Source organism: Aythya ferina (assembly GCF_964211825.1).
Source record: "Aythya ferina genome assembly, chromosome: 19".
In the NCBI taxonomy this organism is placed as follows: Eukaryota; Metazoa; Chordata; class Aves; order Anseriformes; family Anatidae; genus Aythya; species Aythya ferina.
This window is the reverse complement of record NC_140309.1, coordinates 6,522,354-6,542,880: the sequence shown is the minus strand read 5'-3', so window position 1 is coordinate 6,542,880 and position 20,527 is coordinate 6,522,354. Positions and strand designations below refer to the sequence as shown.

General features: G+C 49.7%; 1 protein-coding gene across 5 annotated transcripts in view; it reads left to right on the top strand.

Annotated features, from left to right (window-relative positions):
• Positions 1 to 20,527, top strand: part of AP2B1 (adaptor related protein complex 2 subunit beta 1) — an 82,661-nt gene that overhangs the window by 59,385 nt on the left and 2,749 nt on the right. For all 5 annotated transcript variants that reach the window (XM_084493038.1, XM_084493041.1, XM_084493037.1 and 2 more), the window contains 5 exons: positions 580 to 725; positions 3,355 to 3,484; positions 11,540 to 11,624; positions 12,389 to 12,475; positions 19,763 to 19,917. In XM_084493038.1, the coding sequence (XP_084349164.1) occupies positions 580 to 725; positions 3,355 to 3,484; positions 11,540 to 11,624; positions 12,389 to 12,475; positions 19,763 to 19,917 (603 nt within the window). The remainder of the gene's footprint in view (positions 1 to 579; positions 726 to 3,354; positions 3,485 to 11,539; positions 11,625 to 12,388; positions 12,476 to 19,762; positions 19,918 to 20,527) is intronic.

Sequence of the window (20,527 nt, the reverse complement as noted above, 5' to 3'; positions counted from 1 at the left end):
AAAACTTCTGGTCTGTGGCTGCTTGGTTATGTGCTGTATAAGACCAAGGACAAAAGAACCCACTAATTCTGAGCTAAGTACTTCTATCTGAACCACTCAAATTTGATTTTTTTTATTTTTTTTTTTCCCCACAAATATTATTTGGGAATCCAGAATACAAACAGCTAATAGTATTGCCCTGTGGTATTATTTGGTACAACTTTAGTACTGTCCTGCCTCTAATAGCCCAACAAATCCTTGGAGAAGCCTGTCTGTTGGTAGACACGGTAAGTCTCCCATTAGTGTGATGGACACAAGCTTTCAGTGTTTCTTGTGCACGCCAATGTTATAATATATTTAAATTCCTACATGAATGCTTTGAACAAATATGCATTAGGAGCAGCGAGCTAATTTCTTGTTGGTGAGCTCGATCCTTTCAGTACCCCACATTGTATCTTCCTTGTAGTTTCTTTAGCATCTGTGGGCTTAATGTGCCAAGGTAGCAGGATTTCCTAACTGAAGACTTTCCTGTTAGGAAAACTGTGCTTGTTTGTCTCCAGGCTACACTTCTCATGCTGAGTGAGATCTCTTGTGTTCCAGGTTTGGCTGCCTGCAGTGAAAGCTAAAGGATTGGAGATCTCTGGCACGTTCAGTCACAGGCAGGGACACATCTACATGGAGATGAACTTCACCAACAAGGCTTTGCAGCACATGACCGACTTTGCCATTCAGTTCAACAAGAACAGGTGAGAAAGCAATAGACTTTGTCTGTGATCTTAAAAAGCTTGCACGTTCCTATGACAGGAGTCTGTCTGCACTGCTAGATACTGCTACCTTTTACGTGGGTGTGTAATACAGTCCTGAAAACAGCTGGGTGATACAGCCTGAACTCTCCATCACACCACAGTTCTGTGAGAGAGATGAAAACACAAACTGATAAATCCATGATGTTTTTCAGTTGTCCTGGTACTGCAGCCTTCCTCCATTGAGGAAACAGGCAGGAGATGGTCCCATCGTTCTCCTGGCTTTGAAGCAGCATCTTCCCCATTTCATCTCTGCAGAGTTTTAAAGCCACCTCTTGAGTTGTTAGGCAGGTTAGTGGTTTTATAGCCAGTAAGTGCCCTAAGGAAAGTGAGAGCATAAACAGGAAAGCATTTGAGCTGCACAAGTACTAATCCCAAATGACTTTACCTCCTGACTTAATTGCTGTGCTGCCCCTCAAACTGTCTGGAAGTACAGGTCTCATTAATAAAGCTATTTGTCAATGAAAAAGTTGCAAGGTAAGTGCCTACGGCACATGTTTTCCCAGTAATTGGCAGCCAAATGACTTTGTCAGAAGGAACAGCCACTTCAGTGTTTAGAATATACAAATTGTTCTCAGAAACGCATCCTAGCCAAGAGATGTGACATGGCAGTGTAACCCATGTCTTCCCGTAAGTATCCTTCCCAGTCACAGAGCACGTAGCATGCTTTGTCGTGAATTGTTGTGAGCAGTGCATCGAGGATTGGGCTGATTCTTACCAAGGCTGTAAGGAGTATCTTGTGACTGAAGTGCCTCACTGATTTCTTAAGATCCCTTCACAGGAAAAGGGTTCTCTGTAACAAAAGTCCACTGAAACCATCTCTTTAATATCACTGTTAGCCTTGCAAATTTGGGATTTCTTGGGACGAATAATATTTACTTACAAAAGACATTATGCTACGTAACTCTTAGTAAATGTTCTCCCTGGACTGCTATATTTTCTGGAGAGTTTTTGTTAAGCTGCTATATGCAAATGTTTCATGCAAATTGGACTGGGGAAAAAAAGGCATTTTGTGTTTGATTTTTTCCCCATACATCAAGCTGTGTTCTAACCACACCTACATGGTGCTTCTCAAGGATGTAAATTTAAATACTGTACGGTAAAACAGCAGGTCCTCCTTTTGCAGCATATCAGCACATGCTTTGTATATAATCTACTACTATTTACTCTTCTACAAATACTTTTCTTGTGTCACCGTTTTCCACTGTGTCTATATTGGAAAGAGCTGCGGTGGGCTGGCTCTGGGTTTAAACGTTAAGGCTTGTGGTTGGGAAGCTTCTGTTCCTGATGCTACTAATTGCCTTCACTGCAGTCTTGGGATAAAGCACGGGGGGGGGAAAAAAAAGCTAGAGCTCTAGTGTGCCATAATATCAAGGCCACTTAGGAAAATACAACTTTCTTTCCCCTCGGAGAATGAGGAAAAACACCAGGGCTTTTGTCCCCCAAGGTGAAACAGCTGCAGAAAGCAAATCACATGGCTAGGCCCTTGCTGACAGTGTTCTCTTTTCAGCTCCAAAGAGCTGAAAACAGGAGAACCAAGAATGGTGCATTTACTGGTTTCAGAAAGAGTGACACAACCAGTACACGTGCAGCTGGCTTTGTGCAAAGACACAATCAGTTTTCAGTGCCTGAAATAAAAATCCACACCTATACATCTTTGTTCCTATAAGTGCTCTCTCACCTCTGAGTTAATGTGAGTACTGCTAAAGAGAAACACGATCAGAAGTAGGCACCCAAAGTATCTCACGCATCTGCACTTCCACGTGCTTTTGAAAAGAAGCCCTGACATTGTGCAGAAGTGTTAAGCTAGATGTTAGCTACTTTACCTCTTCTCTACGCTAAGCAGAGGTGCCTGTGGAATTAAGTGCCACTTGGACTGAAGAGGCAAGCAAACATTTGCTTTGCTGTGGTGTGTGTCCCCAGCTGAAGAAGTCTCAAACTAAGCAATAGAGCCAGGATTAAGTCCAGGCACTGCCACTGGGGACCAGACAGCCGGCTCATTGATTTATTTGTTCTGCAGTGCTCTGTTACAAACCACATATTCCTCCTTGCTTATGTATTTGTTTCTGTATCAGCTTCAGTTCCTTCTTCCATAGCTCCCAATAATAAACAGCCACACGGTGTGTGATGTACTCCACTCCTAGTGCTCTGCAGCTCTCTTAAGAGTGAGCCCAGAGGCCTGAGCCTGCCTCCTCATTCTCCTAAGTTCAGGTGCTGCTCCTTGCTGTGCAGGCTGCTGCTCAGCACACAGTCTGTTGTTATGCAGCTGATTGAACTGTTCCCAGATGCTGATCCCCTGAGCAGGATGTGCACACTGTCAGGGAGACCGCCCTGGTTCACTTTTCTCTGCTTTGTCCTGCTTTGAGTATCTGCCATGGTGCAGTCAGCTGTGTTCCTTTTCCTGGAGTAACAGCAGGGGCAGCTCAGGAGAGGGCAGGTGAGCCAGCTCGTGCTTGGCAAAAAGGTGTAGAGGTGTTGGGACAGCATCTCTGGCTTTGGTTTCCCATAGAGTCAGATGGGGCTCCCAGATACGCAGTACTGCTGTCATCACCTCTGCTTTTCTCTTGCCCAGCTTCGGAGTCATCCCAAGCACCCCGTTGGCCATTCACACACCTCTGATGCCAAACCAAAGCATTGATGTCTCCCTGCCCCTCAATACCTTGGGACCAGTCATGAAAATGGAGCCTCTGAACAACCTCCAGGTAAGAATTGCCACTCCTGGGCTGGGGGAAGATCAGCTGCTTGGTCTGGTTTGTTTATCCCAACACAACGTGGTAAGACTCTAATAACAAAATCCCACGCGTATAGGGTAACCAGGCAAAGCCAGAAGGTTATACAGATGTGGGCTGTGAGTCTGGCCAAAACTTCTTCCTGTTCCTTCCTCTGAAGCAGATTTCTTGAATTTTGTTACTTGCCTTTTCAAATACTTCAAAACCAGTGTTTATATCTGTGTAAGGTCTCTGTCTGCTCCAGCAATACCTTTGTGTTAACACATCATGAGGTTTGGTTGGGCTTATGAACTGGAGCTGGTGTGAACAGAGCGAGCACGTCCCTGTGGTGGAGCAGGCAGCGAGAAATACCAGCAAGGATTGAGGCAATTAAAGGAGTTGCAGGAAAGATGGAAACTGCCATGTGATCAGTATTTCTCTAGTGCTCTTCACTTCCAGGTGCTCTACAAACGCATCGACACGTCCTTGCCTCCAGATAGATGAAGCCAAAGCAAACAAGATGTGTCCTATGAAAGGCAGGGCAGAAGTGACATGAGCAGTGAATGTCTCAATAACGAGGCTGTTGTGTGCACACCGGGGACAGCATTCCATAAAACGGGCTTATTGTCAGGTGGGGCTGCCGCAGGCAAGACAGACCAGGGAGTTATTCCCCCTGTTTGGACCTGGGGCTGTCTGCATCCGTACTGGCATGCCTCAAGGGCTGTGGTCCTCACCTGGAAGGATTCTGTCCCCATTGCTATCACCTGCAGCTGTCCTGGACTCCGTGACTGTCCCTGCTCTGTGTAGCTGGGCCCTCCAAGATGCTTTTCCCAGTATCCAGTCAACGTGCACTGCAGCACGTCTCGCTTGCCTCATGCCTCCAGGAGAAGGGATCTAGGCTGGGTTCCTGTAACGTAGCAGTCCATGGAGGGGAATATTTTGAAGCAGCTCATTCTCTTTTTAGATTGAGAATGCAATGAAAGTTACTATTTATTCTGCCTGAGCAACTGTTTTTTTCCCCTACTCTTGACTTCCATTCTGGGGCTTATGACTTATTGATGAGTCTTTGGGCAAACAGCTTGAAATAGCTTCTCTGGCGCTCAAACGAGCAGTCCTACACTCAACTCTGAGCTCAGTCATGCGACTGGGGGAGCATGCGGACAGGGAGGGAATTACATGTGCTTCCTTCCACTGGGCTCTTCTGCCGTGTAGAAAATCTGGATTCCCTTTGCATCCATGTCACGAGGACGTGTTGCATCACTGCCTCTGGGTCAGCTGGTGTGAACTCCACCACTTGCTCTGAAGGGAGCAGAAGTCGTCTAGATGACGTGATCTGCCTCCGTAACACGAGAGACGCTCTCGACGAGGCACTCTCAAGTTGCTGCTTCCTTTGATCAGGAAGGAAGTGAAGTATTTGGGTTATTAAATCTCTAAAGGAATCAGAACGCAGTTTCTTGTAGCTTCTTCTGCTAGAACAAAGCGGAGAGAAAACATGTGAGGAAACCTCCAGCTACCTTGTATTGAGACAGCAGAGCATTCATTAGTGCCAGACTTAGCTGCTAATTTGCTAGCGCTCTCATTGCCATAGAAGTTGGCTGCCCTTTTACAATTAGGGAAGCTGCCATATGGAGTAATAGTATATTTCTCTGCAAAGAGTTGAATCATGATAGCAGATGCCAAGTTAAAAAGAGCACTCCCCTTACTTTCCTGACAGCAGTGGGTTTGATGGAGATCTGTCATTGTCCTGACAGCCAAGGCTCTGGGTTTGTTTTGTGAGTTCATGTAAAAATTATCTGTCTTGAAACATTCAGAAATCATTTTGGTGACCTACTTAGGGAACAATTTATAGCACAATATAGGAGTAGAGAATACAAATGTCCCTGTATTCATTGAAGAACCAAAACACTCATCAAGCTGAATTTGCTTAATGCAGTTTTTTCTGAGCTGGGGAACGTTGAAGTAGATTCAGGGCTGGTTTGAACCTGAGGACCTTCTGTCCATCTCCTATTCCGGCAGGGCTTTTTCTCTTTTAGTAACAAGAAAAATAAGTCCTCAAGTAACCAAACCGATAGCTTTCAACTTTTTGTCATGTTAATTAAGAACTTCAAAGGCTAGTTGTACATTCCTTAGGCAACTATTTCGGAAGTAATGAACTCAAGTCTTGTTCAGGTTATTTTTATTACCATTTCTAATCTTTCACCCGGTACAGCTGGCTTAATCTTAACACTTGTAATTAAGGGAAGGTACTAAAATATTTGACAAGTTAACAAAAAGCCCTTTTTACAAGAAGATGAAAGCTGAAATATTTTCGGGAGTTTACGTAGGTAAAATAGAACTACAGCTCCCAACTAAACAGTCATCTGCGTGCCAGTTGTCTTGCATCCTGTGCTAACGAAGAGCAGACTGCTCCCGCCCATCCCAACACAGTGATGCTAATTTTATTGACCTGTTGAGATTCAGGTTTGACACCCAGTCAAGCAATGATTTATTCAAAGGATAAGGCCAAAGTTGGACTGGGCACAGCACTGTAGGGCTGAATTCTCAAAGAGGAAAAAGGGGTTCTGAAATTGGATTTTGCATTGGTGAGGAACTGTAATTCTTTCTGGATGGTTCTTGGTCTTAAGGCAAAATTTGGAATAAGAAAATGCCTGGAATTAGAGCCCTCCTATGCTACCGTTGTTCCTAATAAATGGCCTTTCAAGGGCTGTGAAATGCTATGAAATCAGAATACTCTGTTTGTTCATCTGCGTACACAAAAATTGCTCCCATAACCGTGGGAAAGGGTGAAGTGGAGCCAGCCTGCTGAGTTTCCGAGACCAAGCCTGGCTGTCATGTCACAAGGCTGATAATCTCTTTTGTGAGATGGTAACTACTTGCAGGAGTCGATACAATCAAAAACAAGCTGCGGGGACTCCCGGAGCTGTAGAGAGGCTGAGCCTGGAGCATTGCTGTTCTCTGGGGATAAACATTCAAAATTGACAATCAGTGCGTTGCCTTCCCTGGTGTTACCTGCTGTCAGCTTCCAGGGCTGGTAGTTGCAGCTACCAAACACACAGCTGAAAGAAGCACAGCTTCAGTTTTCCACAACGCCCATAAAATGTTTTGGACTGGACTGGCAAGCACAGAAAGGGATGATCTGCCAGCTGCATTTCTTCCTGGAAAGTGACACTTGGAAATAGAGACTTCTCCCTTGCTGCGAAGCAGTGTGAGGTGCAGAACGTTTGTATTTCTTCCAGTGACTTTGGCAAAGCATTATTTCCGTAAAGGCAGATGAAGTTACAACTTTACTCAATGAGAAAAGATCAGCCAGGCTTACACACCAGATCGTACCTACCCTTCCAGGCTCAGCCCTGCTCTAACTCCTCACCCGTGCTCCTCCCCGCCGCGGTTTCTCACTGGCAGTGCAGAGCTGTCGGAGCTCTCATTCAGGAGAAGTGTTAATGCATCCTGGGTCACAAATGCAGAGCCCTCAGCACTTGGCAACAGATTTCACAGTATCACCTCTCCACAAAAACAAGGCTGAGAATTGGCATGAGCAGCGAGTCCAGGCAGATGTCATTGCCTTTGGAGCCAGCTCGATAAATGGCACGGTACCGGCCTGCGTGAGCTGTGTCAAGCTCACTGGACCAACCATCAACAGCCTTGGGTAGTTAAAAGTGCAAGGTGTTTTTTTGGGTTTGTTACCTGGATTATTTTTTTTCAACAGCCTTTACAAACAAGAGTTTTATTCCAGCATAGAGGAGAAACCCCAGCAGTCTCTCTGAAGTAACGCTCACATCATGGCTCGACATCTGCGGCCGGCTCCTAGCTCAGCTGTGCGAAGCTGTTGGTTGCTGAATGAGGACAGGTCTGGCACATGGTGCAGCACGTTTTACCAAATGTGTGTTTGGAATTTCTCATCCAGCCAGGCGAATGTGAGCGTGCAGCCCTCCCCCAGTAACTCGCTGTTCTGACCATTGACGTAAGCGATGTGCCTGCAGCCGGCCAAGGGCGCAGCACCCAGCCTGGCCCTGCACGCACAGCTCCACTGCCCGGGCTCGGGACTTGTGCCTGTAGGTACAGCATGAGGCTGGCAGCGCCTGTCAGGCACCCATAGATCCTGAGAACCCGACCTGTCAAAGAGAATGAAGCGAAACAGTGAGCACTCCCTGGAGGCATCTGACAGCCAGAGCAGCAGACTGTCACAGAATAGACCATGACCTTGTGCTGGCAGAGGTAAAAAAAAAAGACTCTGCAGAGTAGAGTTCTCGCTTTAACAGTTTGGCTGTTACCAGGCTCTAAAGCAAAACCAAACTCGAAGTAAATCCTTAATTTAGTGTAGGTGCTAATGGGATTCCAAGTGGGTATGTTGTGTACTTGCTGCTGATGGGAAGCATCTGTGTTGCTTTCAGACTTGACTTTGAAAGTTGGTTCTTACGCTCAAGTCTGGGATTTAAAGCGTCAGAAACCCATGCTAATGAAGAAAATAACTTAGCGTTGTTCTTACGAGGTATCTCTTCCCCAAAATACCGTATGTTGGCCATCAGAGCGTTGCACTACAAGGAAGGATGCCAGAAAGGTAGGGAGGTCATGCTGCAAGGTGAGCAAATATATTCCATAGGTTACTTCTGCGAGTACTGCTTCCTCTAGTCAGATGGTCACAAACAAGATATAACTAATTGGGAGCCCTGTGCCAATTTCTAGTGTTTTCAGACCTTTTCAGCAGCGAAGCATCACATGAAAATCTGGCACCTTTTGACTTCTATCCCTCAGAAGCTTTGTAGTCTGCTTGACTAAATTCGCAAGGTAGTAATTTTTTTCTCCTTTCAAAAAGATTGCAGATGGAAAGCCATTTTGATTCAAAATGCTTCTGTTTAAACTCAAATGTCTGAGGCTGGAGGTCTTGTTAAAGATTTAATAGTTCAAGTGCGGGTCGACAGGTTAAAGCTGCGAAGCCCCAGGCAGAGTTAGCCTGGACCGGAGAATTTATTGAACGCGAGTGGAGGTTCCTTTCAAGCATGTCAAACCTGGAGAGACTTCTCAGCTACTGATACCACTTCAAATGTCATTGATTGTCTTAGGCCTGTGCTCTCACCTAAGGAGCACTGATTTTTTTGGCACGTGGCTGCTGTTAGCTGCTCGGTTTCTCACAGGCACTGCTCTGGATCTGCTTTCTGCATGAGGTTGCTTTTGCAGCCCGTCAAGTGGCACTGGATGCTCCTGGGGCTGAGGTATGACCCTGGACAGCTGTTAGCAGCCGGCAGAGCCTCTTAGCTGCTTCTTGGTCTGTGTTCCCCTGCCCACGTGTCTGCAGGTTGCTGTGCCTGGACCTCATCTGGGGACCACGGTGCGTGCCTGGCTGCTCTGAGAAGTGCGTGGTGTTTGGTGCTGGAAGCTAGTCTTGGAGAGCTTGCCCATCTTGTCCCAGCGCTATAGGTTTTGGGAGGCTGCATTGTTTTCCTTTCCTCCTTGCAAAAATTATTTGTAACAGCTGATTCCTGCATCGTTACAGATGCCTGCGAGGCGACATGGGATGTTGTTGCTCAATCCGGCGATGCAGTTTGGGGGGAAGGCTGATGTGTGGCTTGCTGTGCTTTGCTGGGAAGAAATTACACTTCAGAGCATCTTAATTGTGTAGCTCTCCAGAGCACAGCCAAAGCAGCTTACTCAGTATGTTTCTGCAGAGTTGAGAAGCAGGTCAGCAGATACCTTTTTATAGCATTTTTGGAACTGCAGGGACAGGGTTAGCATATTAATTTGGTGCGAGCCTCTAGAACCGTGACTGGAGAGAAGGCGCTGCTTCCCAGCCCCTCTTGTAAGGAACCTCTGTTGTATGGCAACAACAATTAGCTCCAAAAGCTAAGTAATCCCTGTTGTTCTAAGGCAAGGCAATTAATCATGAAATCAGATTTGGGAGAGATCTTAGGTCACGCAGCATAGACCCTGCTCTGCTTTGTTGTTTTGCTACAGTACCTCTTACTGCGAGCGTTGTCAAGGCTCGTTTTAAATACTTCAGGCACACTGGAGCTTCTCTCTTCATCAGGAGAATTTTGTGCTGCTTAATAATGCTCACTATCAAATTTTCCCAGACGTTTAGCTTCAATTTTCACTCTTCTGGCTTATCTCCATGTCTGTTGTGTCCCAGCAGAGCATCTCGAATGGCCACGCTGCTGTCCTTTCCCAGGCTCCCCTCCCAGACTCAGAGGTGCATTTTTGGCTGCTCACCCAGTATTTTTTAATCACATTTTGCAGAGGTGAATCACTTCGGCCCAGCCACCAATCTGCTTTTACCCCTCTGGGTCCTGGAGCCTCTAGCTCGAACATCAGGTGCTCCAGCTCCCAAGTATGACACCAGCGATGGAAGCGTGAGACAGCTCCCTGCTCAGAGGGCCAGTTCAGTATTTTTTTTTTTCTAGGTTGCACCATAATTTACATGGTTTCAGTAGGCTTTAAACTAATCCCATCTTAAGCTGATTTGGGCTGGGGAATTAAATATAAGCTACTACCTTTAGTGATGGCTGAGAGCAGAAAGCCTCACAGGCTGTCACGTCTGCCTTTCTGCTGTTCTTTGCACTTCTGGGACCTTCCCAACTGCTGGAAGAGTTCATATGGGGTGTTCATCTCCTACCCCTTGTCCTCTGGCTTGTGTGCTGACTTGGGTTTGAATTCTCTAGTTTATTCCCCTCCCTTGTCTACCCTCAGCTATTTTTACAGACATTTGGGGGTGTCTTTCTAAACCTGCCACTGTGGCACAATAGATTTGCTCAGCAGAACGCTAATGTATGTAATTATTTAATGTGAATGGAGGTTGCCTTGGCATAAACCTTTGTAGCAGCAAATTTATTGCTTTGGCCTAGCATTCAGCATGGTCTGGTTTGTGTTTCAGCCGGGTGACAAATTGGAGAACTCCTTCTGGGATTTTTCAGAGGAAATGGGAGCTCAAATGGCTCCTGAAAGTCAAGGCTCCTCCCCACGCAACCTCAGTTCCAGGTCTCTCTTCCAGGCTATGTTGCCTTCACTGCAAGCGATGGCAGGTGTCTGCTGAACTGTATTCCCGTGACAGGCTATCGCTGTGCAGGATGATGCAAGGAGAGCGTGAGAGGCATGGGAATAAAGCCCAGAGCCACGTTTTCTCTGCTATGTTATGACAGTGCACTTTCTCAGGCCTCCCGTTTGCTCCTGCTGTACCGTCAGCTCTCAGCCTGGGGAAAACTGAAAGTGAGGTTGCTCTCGGTGTTGGCAGAGTTCAGTTGGTAACGTGGCAAGCTTGTGTGATAAAAGGCAGTGCAGTGCATCTCCCTGGCTGGCAGAGTTTAACGACACTGAGAATTAAGTCTTTTGTCAAATGATCCTTTTTTTTTCTTTTTTTTTTTTAACCTCCCTGATTGCTCCACAGCAGAGCTTCCTTCCAGGAATCAAGACCCAGCACATGTTTTCTATACACGTTCATTCTCTACACAGCTTTAATTAAGGCAGGAGGCTTGGAAAATGCTAGGAGGAAGGTGCAGTGAGTGGATCAGCTTCAGGCTTTCTAGGGAATGACCAGGCTGTGAGACGTCAAGGATGTTCAGATGTGACTGAGAGCTGGGGTTAAGGAACAAGGAATACACAGGAGGGTGGAGCTGGGGAATTGCAAGAATTAGATGAAAAAGAGGGGTGATGGAGAAGCTCCTGTGCAACATCACAGACGTGCTAGGAGCTGTGTGTGGCCAGGACAGAGGAATTTGCCTTGGGAGGTGGAAGAAGTGAGGGAAGGGAGAGGAGAAGAGAGTGAGGATGCTGGCGGTGACCCCGTCAGTGCAATTGGCTCTGAAGCAGCACAGTGAAATGCTCCCAGGAGAAGATTGAGCAGCTTTTAGTGAAAATGGAGTGGGCACCGAGGGGTGGGACTGATCTGTCTGAAACTCCACTCAGCAACATCTCTCCAGGTGGTCTCGTGTTCAGAGCTGCCCTGTGCTAGGAGAGCACTGCAAGGGCGCGGGCAGGCGGCGAGACTGTGTAAAATCTTGGGACCCCTTTGGACTTCCAGGCAATACAGATGCTTTAACCCCCCTGTTTCTTCTGTAACAGGTGGCTGTGAAAAACAACATTGATGTCTTTTACTTCAGCTGCCTAATTCCTCTCAACGTGCTTTTCGTAGAGGATGGCAAAATGGGTGAGTGCTTTCAGGTCTGCGGGCAGCCTCCCTGAGCCAGACTGCACTAACAGCGCCCAGCCGGGCACAAATGTCCCGTGGCTGAGGTTCACGTGTGCCTGGCCATGGCAGCACAGCTCCACAGCCCAAACTGATCACTGGAGGTTTGACAGCTCTTCCCTGTCATCCTGCGACTCCAATAGCTGTGCTTCCAGGACCCACATCCTCTGCTCTGATCCTGTCAGATGAGGAGTGGGTCTGTTTTCTTTGAGACTGGTTTCTGTTTTGTTTGTTTTTCTCAGTTTTTGTTTGTTTGTTTGTTTTTTGGTTTGATTCACTCAAATTGGTGCAGGATTTGTCCCAGCAGCACTTTCACACGTAGCACTATTCACTGTAGCACTTAGCTGCCTGTTCTCCGTTATGAAATTGTTGTTTGAATTGGATGGGAGGCTGCTTGAAAAGCAGCATCTTAACTTTGACAGTAACATAATCCTAAATGTGTAGGTCTCCTTCCTTCTTGTCAAATCCCCCATGTTCTTGGTTTGTAAGCAGCTCACAGACTGTCTTTGATTTGGGGGGAGGAGGGGTCTGAAAACCACCAAAGCTTTGCTGCTTTTGCAGTGCAATTGAGGTCATTTAGAAGCAAATCCTGGATCTGACCACACCAGGGCAAAATGTGACCAAGAAGTCTTTTGTGTCCTTACCTTGTATCGTTCTGCAATGATTTAATTAATGCCCTAATCCTGCGAGGGGCCGGGGGTGCTGATTGTCTTTCTCGTTTGTAGAGCGCCAGGTCTTCCTCGCGACATGGAAGGACATTCCAAACGAGAACGAGCTGCAGTTCCAGATTAAAGACTGCCACCTGAATGCCGGTGAGTAGCTTAATCCTGCCACGGTACGAGCTCTGAGACCCACCTTTGATCCTCACCAGACGTCTCCTTGTGACTAGCAGTGCGTATGGGCAGCAGGGCGCTGGGCATTGTGCTTAGGAACACAGCAGCCTGTGAGCCCTGGATCCCAGGGCTATAAAAGCACAGGTCCGTAGCTAGGTCCATGAAAGCACATCTGAAGCCCCACATCTTCGATTTCACCCGTCTGTGTCTTCCTTTCAGTCTGCATCTTGTATTCTTTTATTCTCTTTATAACTCTGCTTCTCTGTAAAGCTGCTCTTTTAGATAGAGCCAGACGCTGCGTTGGGGCTGTGCTTAATCCTGTCCTGCTGCTGTTTGTGCCAGGCAGTGTCGTACAGCCCTGCCTTTACCCTAGCTACATAATCCTGGGCTGGACTCTTCACCTTTCAGCATCTGCTTTCACCTTTCTCTTGTGGCAGAGCAATCCTATGTGCCACTGCAAAAATATTCTGCCACGTACGGAGGACAGGCCGTGTGAGAGAAGAGTTTTGGGCTGCTGTAGTTACCTGCTGCCTGGATGTGCCCTGATCGTGATCCATCCCGTTTCGTTCTGCCTTCAGGTGTCTAGCTGCCCCTGCTTGCGAGCCTTCTCCTTGCAGGTGTGACCTTACTACTGCAGGATGAGGGAGAGTAGAGAGTGAAACGTGGCCAGCTTAGCAGCTCTGCTCCGTATCGAGAGGTTCTGGATGGGAGCCAAGTGATTCTACCAAAAGCTGCTGTGTTTCACAGAGGAAAAAAGTGTCCCTATTGATTACAAACCCCGTAACCTTTTTATTCTCTCGTGTCTGCTATTACACAATGAGCACCCTCTTGCCTCAATTGCAGAAAGAAACCATGGGTCTCTTTGTACTCATAATTATTACTATTTTTGAATATAAAAGATGGAGCACGCAAGAGGGGGGAAAAAATAGCAGCTGTTGAACCTTCTGACTTGATTTCACTGTGGGGTTTCAGACGAGAACAACCTCTGCACCTCCCCCAGCCCTCCCTCTGCTCCCCACCACGCTTGGCACTGCCTCCCCCTGCACTGCAGCGCTGCCGTCCCTGATGCCTTCTGCTCCAGCCATGCCCTAGCTGCACCATCCCCAGCTCTTTGTACGTCAGATCAAAAATGCTGGTAGCCTCTCTGGGTCGGCACTGGGGTGTTGTGGTCCTGGCTTGCAGAGGATGTAGCTGGGAGGAGATGTGCAAGGCTGGGAGGATGAGCTCTGGCAGGGTGGTGGCCAGGTGATCCCACAGCCTGGTCCATGCACCCGTCTCCCTCCAGAAGGAAGTGGTAAAAAACATGGGGTGGCAGGGCTGAGACAAGGGGGCTTTGCCATTCAGAGGGCAGATGTTGCCCAGCCTGCTCTAGTCGGTGATGCTCAGTGGAGACCACATTAGTGGCTCACAGAGCACGGCCACACCAGGAGGTTTCTCTGCAGAGCTGTCTGGGCTGGAGCTAGCACCCTGGAAGTGGGGCTTCTCCTGAGCAGGGCCAAGCACTGGGAGGCTCTAGAGCTCTCAGGGTCTGCCAGCCTCTCGCTTACGTGCGGGAGAAAATGGGTCATGTCTCACGAACAGATTTCAGACGCTTCCATCAGCTGAAGTTTCTGTTCCTGTACTTCCACTGCAGACACCTCCTCCCTCTTGCAGCTCTGTGGGCTGTTTCCTTCCTTGACCACCTGGGCTTTGGCAGGGAGCAGGCCAAGAGCTTGCAGGAGGGAAAGCTGGGAGGATCGTGTGTGCTTGTCTTAGTCCTCGTGTTCAGCTGCTGGTGCAACCCTGACGCAGTCTGCTGCTCGCCTTCCACCTAAGCAGTGACCTCCTTTGGCACAGACCGTCTGAAGAGCACCACGCCTGTCTTTGCAATGATCAGGCGTGCCCAAAAACTCGTGAGGGCTGGGCTTCCAGCACCCTGAGGGACAGAGGCTTCTTGTACCGTGGGAAGTGTCCCCTGGTGCACACCAGGGTGGAGGCAAAGTAAACGGGGTGAGCTCTGACGAAAGCTGAATCCAGCTGGCTGCTGGGCTGTGCCAGAGCAACGCTGCCTGCTTGGTCACACACTGCAGTAGGGCGGTAATCTTGGAAGATTCACAATCTTGAATTCTTGATCCCTTGTTTCAAATCACCTTCTTTCAAGGCACCTTGTTTCTTTCTTCTGCGAATAGCAAATTGGTGTGGGACATAAAATCCTTGGGAACTTGTTCCTTGTGGAGGAGAGGGATTTGTGTTCCGAAGCCTTCCTTGTGGGAGATGCCAAAGCAGAACGAAGCTCTCGGCCAGGGCAGTTGGCAGGTTTGGTGCATTGAAATAATCACACGTAGCTTTCGTACCACCGCATAAAATAAGGTACACAACAGCTGCTGGAGCAGAGCTGTGCGGAATAAAGTCTGCAGCTTGCAATGACTCCCAGATGAAATTTAGAAGGTGCTGGGTCTCGTAGCCCAATGGGGAAACTGAAGTTTTAAGTAACTAAAAAAATAATAATTAAAAATAGAAAATGAGCTTGGAACAGGGATTTTATGGAGCTGGGCTTTCTCTGTCAAGAAAGCAGCTCACGAATTTCATGTACATCCAGGGCTGTCTGTCTGTCACGCTGCAGCAGCCACCTTACAACACCTCCTGTGTGAACGGCAGCACTTCCCCAGGTTCCTTCCTTTGTTCCTGCAGACAAAAAGGAGATGGGCACGCGGTCTGCCGGTGGAGGTGCTTCTGTGTTAGCCTGCTCCGAGGCCTTTGTGGGCAGAAGACTCATCCTGTGCCCATGAGGCAAGCCAAATAGGATTGACCAGAGCTTTGATGGTTTGGAATGGGGGTGGCAGAAAAGGCTCGTGGCCCTGGCAGCTCACCCCATGCCAGGGCACGGAGCAGCTGGGAAATCTTGGCTGCTGCAGGCAGCAGTGTGCAGCACCGCCAGCTGAAGTCTACAGCAAGGTGCCAGGCTGCGGGGCGAGGAGCAGGAGCCCTGAAAAAGTCCCAGCTTGCTGCTCCCATCCCTTCCCCAGCATGTTTGTTCCAAAAAATACGCAAGCCCTGGATCCTTGGAGGTATCCCCACGATCTCCAGCAACTCAGTGAGGGATGAGCGCTTAATTTTGGGTGAGGGATTTGGGCTCGGGTTCCCAGCAGTGATAGCTGGTGTGGTCCTGAGGCTGCTCTTTGGGGCTGGGGCTGTATGGAGGAGTGAGTGTCTGGAGCTGTACTGTGGGGCCAGGGTGTACTTGGGATGCTCTGCACATCCTGAATCGATTAGAGCTCCGTTTCATGCATCTGCCTCTTTAGGAAGAGCTTATGATAGTGCTGTGGAGAAAGCTGTATTCAGAGATACAACTTGCAATGAAAACGCAAGGTCATGGTTATACCCCTGCAATCTCATCTATTACGAGTCCAGAGCTAACTTAATTGTTCTGCCTTAAACAAAAAGACAGGGATCTAGTGCTAGAAGCAGGCAGTGGCGTCCCCCTCGATGGCGGGGAGCACAAGCAGCAGGCCCTGGTAGCGTTTGGGAAGGGCCCTAAAACTGCAACATCCTCAGCACTTTCCTTTGCAAATCATCCTAATGACTGCTAACGAGTCCTGCTCGTACTGTGACAGTTTTACCCGGCGCTCGTGTCATTCGTGCCTGAAAATAGATTCAGAGACTGCTACGGCTCCGATAATCCGGGTGCTGCTGGTGCAGCTGCATCGAGTGAGGTTTCCCTGCAACCGAACACGCGCTCAGGCTCCGTTTGCTGCCTCTCCATTGCTTTTCAACGTGCTCGGTTTGATTAAATTTTGAAGGACCACTACATTAGGCTAAGATATGCAAATCAGATTAGCTGGATGATTTTCTTTTTTTAAATTTTGCTTACTCAAGCGCACTGAGTGAAAGAGCACAAGCTGACTTGCACATGGAGCCTGAATGCCATTAAACAGGAGCTAATTAGTCGCTGTGCTGTTCAGCAGTTCTAGCAACTTTGGGTTTTGCTGCCTTATTGCTGGTCCTTAATTTGGTGTGAAATGACAAATTCGGTACTTGGAGCTGAATGGGGCTTTATCGGTGCGCGGCGGTCATTCGTTTATTCCCAAGTGATGCTCCAAGGCTAGGGCTGCAAGAAATTGGATTTTCTTGCTGGAACAAACGGGGAGACGATCGTGTGCAAGTCGCTCAGGTGTGTTTAGGTATGTGGGGATCTAGTACCCTGATCATTTGGTAAAGAACCCTATTACCTGGGAAATGGAGGTGCTGTCGTAATATTGACCCAAGTGTCTCCCCACTGGATCTGAGTCTCCAGATCCCTCTGGTGTTTGGATGCAGCCTCAGCTGGCTGCTCAGAACCATTCAGATGCTGCTAGGAATGGAGCAGGGATGTTTCCAGCCGCCACAGCACAAGATGCAAGGGTCAAGCTTTCCTCCCTGCCAGCCAGTGCTCGTTGCAGAGTGCCGTGGAGGAAGGTCCGTGTTCAGAGAAGGTGTCCCGTTGGTGTTAAGCTGGGTATCTCGGGTGGTTGGGTGGGAAGGGAACCTCTTCTGAGGCAGGGTAATCAGAAGTGCTGTTCAAAAAGAAAACCAACACTGAAAGATGAACTGATGTCATCAGCTTCTCTGGCAATGGTGATGGGGAAATGTTTCTGTATCCTCCAAATGTGACAAGGAGCGCTGAACCAGAAGAAAAAGCCCTGCAGAAAGTTGCAAAGAGAGGCTGGATGCAGACTGCCGGCCTGCAGAAGGGCTCGCGTGGCTCTGGGGTGCTTCACAGTCCCCGAGCACTGCGGGATGGGTCTGTGTGTGCCTGGCAGCACCACCCAGCCCTAACCCTGCCTGCTCCGGGGCCTCGCTGAGCACCGTGCTCTCGATGGGGAGCCACAGCCCCGTCCAGAGCCGGGCACAGCTCTCCGCTCCCAGCAGCTCTCTGCCTTCAAGGGCTGCGCTGTCGCACGGCATTAGCGGCCCTGCCTTCAGCCAGGCACAGCCTGGCACTGTTGCTTAGCAACTCTGCCCGATTTCCAAAATCCCAAATCCCCACACTCGCTAGCACAGGAGGGATGGGAGCTGCTGCTGCAGCTTCCTGGGGCGAGAGGCAATAGGAACGGCTCTCGGCTCGCACCCATCCCCAAATCTGTGCTGGGAGGAGGGGGCAGGAGGTGCTGGGCACCCCGAGCATCATCACAGCATTGCTGCAGGCACCTGGCTGAAACGGGGTGTGTTTGGTGAGATTTCATGCGCTCTGCTGGGGATAACTGAGGTCAGGCAGGGAAGCAGAAACAGGCTGTCCTAGGAGTCGACCCGCCTCGGTTTCCCTCCCTGTACCCCCACAGGCAGGGTGCAGCCCGCAGGGGGCTCTGAGGAGGAGCTGGGGAGAAATCACCTCCGTTTGGAGCCTGAAGAGCCCCTGTACGAGGAGCTGCCCCCAGCAGAAGCAGCGGCTGCCTGAATGGCACGAGGTGCTGGCACACAGTGGAAGGCTTTGGCATAAAGCAGCTGCTCCGTGGCCCTGTCTCACATCCTGCACTCCTCGTGGTGGGCTAGCAGCCCCACAGCTGCCCAAATTTCACTTCCCCACTTGCAGCCTTGCTTCCGACCCCGTGCCCACGCTCCCCAGGGATGAGACTCCTCTGCTTGGGGATGAAGATCGCCGGAGGGAGGGTGCTGAACCCTTGCCAGCAGCTCCGCTTCCCAGATAGGTGGCCAGAGGGGCTCCGAGCGGTGAGGTTTAACCACAGCCCCTTGAAATTGGACAAACAGCAAATCCCCTTGAATACTGCTGTCCCTCGCAAAGAAGGATGTGCTCTGTGAGCCAGCACTCGGGTGGCACGCCCTGCTTTCCCAGAGCTGGCTGGGGTGGCCCAAGGAGATGGGATTTGGCCTCCTCCCTGATGGATGAGATGCCTCCAGCACGCATCGTGTCCAGGCTGTGGCTCCCTGCGAGCAGAGGGCTCTATGGTGCCCGCTCCCCTGATCTGGCAGAGTTTGTTGTGGGGAGGAGGAGTAGAGGTGGGAGGAGGAGACAGAGGGAATGAGGGTTTTTAAGCAGAGGATCTCATTAGTTCCTTATGTCTGCCAGTTTCCATAGTAACTGGGGAAGAGAGGAAACCTAAATCTGAGAGTGTCTGGGTAGCTGGATGCCTGAACCCGACCCGCACGCAGCTGCCCTGCAGCTCGGGGAGCACAGGGGGTCACAGGCTGCCCGCGGAGCCACTCCATGGCCCGGGGTATTGGGGCTGCCCGGGGAGGAGCAGGTGTCTGCACCACCCTATGGATTCATGGGGCCCTTTTCTGCTTTTACCCTTCCATGGTGTGTGAGCAGACCCAGCTATCCCTTCTCTAATCCCTCCGTACAGCCTCACAGGCTTGCATCCATTCTCAGGAATGGGAATTTACTGGAGCAGTGCTATGTGGGTCCCTGAGCCTTCCACCCAAGCCTGTAACCTCCCCCCTTGCTGGCACCCGAAGGCTGAGGCTCGCCCTGCCCTGCACCATCCCAAGAGCCAGAGGCTGCTGGGCTGGGGCTTTGTGTTCTGTGCATTTGCTTCTGTTCTGGCTTCTCCGTGATGCCCCTTGGAAGTAGGTGAGTTGTGGTCGTGTCCATGCAGTTCTGCAGGTGAAATCGCACATCTGTGAGTGCCGAGGTCACACAAACTGTGTCACAGCCCTGTGCTGGAGCAGATGGGCAGTGGGGTTCTGCTCTGATTACTTTAAAAAATATATATATATAAAATGGGGGTAATGGGGGACAGGGGAAGGATTTTAATTACTTTATAAGATTTTGGATTGACCAGAAATGTTGCTCTGTGAGCGAGAGGGGGAAGCAGGAGGGAGCTGCTGTGTTTGGCACAGGACCTTGGAACCAGGCAGCCAGGAGCACCTCAAGCAGGGATCTGCCTTCTCTGCCCTCGTCTTCTGGCTGCCTCTGGGGCAGCCTGCCTGGGGCTGATGGGGGCTGTAGGTACAGCAGAGCCCTCGTACCCTCCGAGCTGCTGAATCTCGGCCTTGTCAAGGTGCTGAGTTCTCCTGGTCCCTGCCCAGGATCACATAAGTGAAAGTCCTGCAAGATTGGCAAATACTTAACAAAGGATCACAGCCTGAAAAGAAAGAGGTGGCTCCACGGAAGCAAACAGGACTTTTTTCTTTGTCATAGCTGCTCCTGTCCCCAGAGAAATCTCCGGGACAGAAGTCAGCGTTTCCTTGTGTGCTTGCATCCTGGGAACGCTCCTCTGGGCTCTCCTGTCTCCACTGATGATGAATCTGAATTAACAGATGTGTTTTTCTTCCTTTTTCCCTCTGAAGACACCGTCTCCAGCAAGCTGCAGAACAACAACGTGTACACCATTGCCAAGAGGAACGTGGAGGGCCAGGACATGCTCTACCAGTCTCTGAAGCTCACCAACGGCATCTGGATCTTGGCTGAGCTTCGCATTCAGCCGGGCAACCCCAACTACACGGTGAGGTCGCGGGGACGTGGCACAGGCTGGGATCCTTCTCCCTCACCTAGCACTGAGCGGTTTCTCCCTGCTGTGCCTCGTGTGCTTGTTCTCAGGCAGATGCTGTTAATTTGACCGGGGGGGGGCTAGGAATTCCTACTGGACTGGAAAAAAGTGAGATACAACAGAATTGCTCTGTTACCGGCGGGTTGGGATAATGCCCACTCAGCAACGAGCTTTTATTTGCCAAGGTTACCCAGAGATAAAGCCAAGAGACATTAGCGAGAAAGCTTTGCCAGGACACCCTTCCCCCTCTAGTAAACAAGAAGAAATTTATGCCCTGCTGGCTCCTGCGGCGGAGCCTGGCTGTCTGGGCGTCGGAGGCGCTTTGGGCTCGTGCTGGCATCAGCTGGGGCTGGTGGGAAGGTGCTGTCTGGCTGGCATCGCGCACCCCTGTAGCCCTTCCCTTTCCTTTTGCTCCTGTTCTGAGGATCTGCATCCCGTTATTAAAGCATTTCTCACCTGGTGGAATTCCCACCAGGAATTTTAAGAGAAATCCCCGGTCTGGGGAGCTGGAGGGGGAAAGCAGGCGATGGCAAGTGCTTAAACATGTTTACGACGAGGATCGATG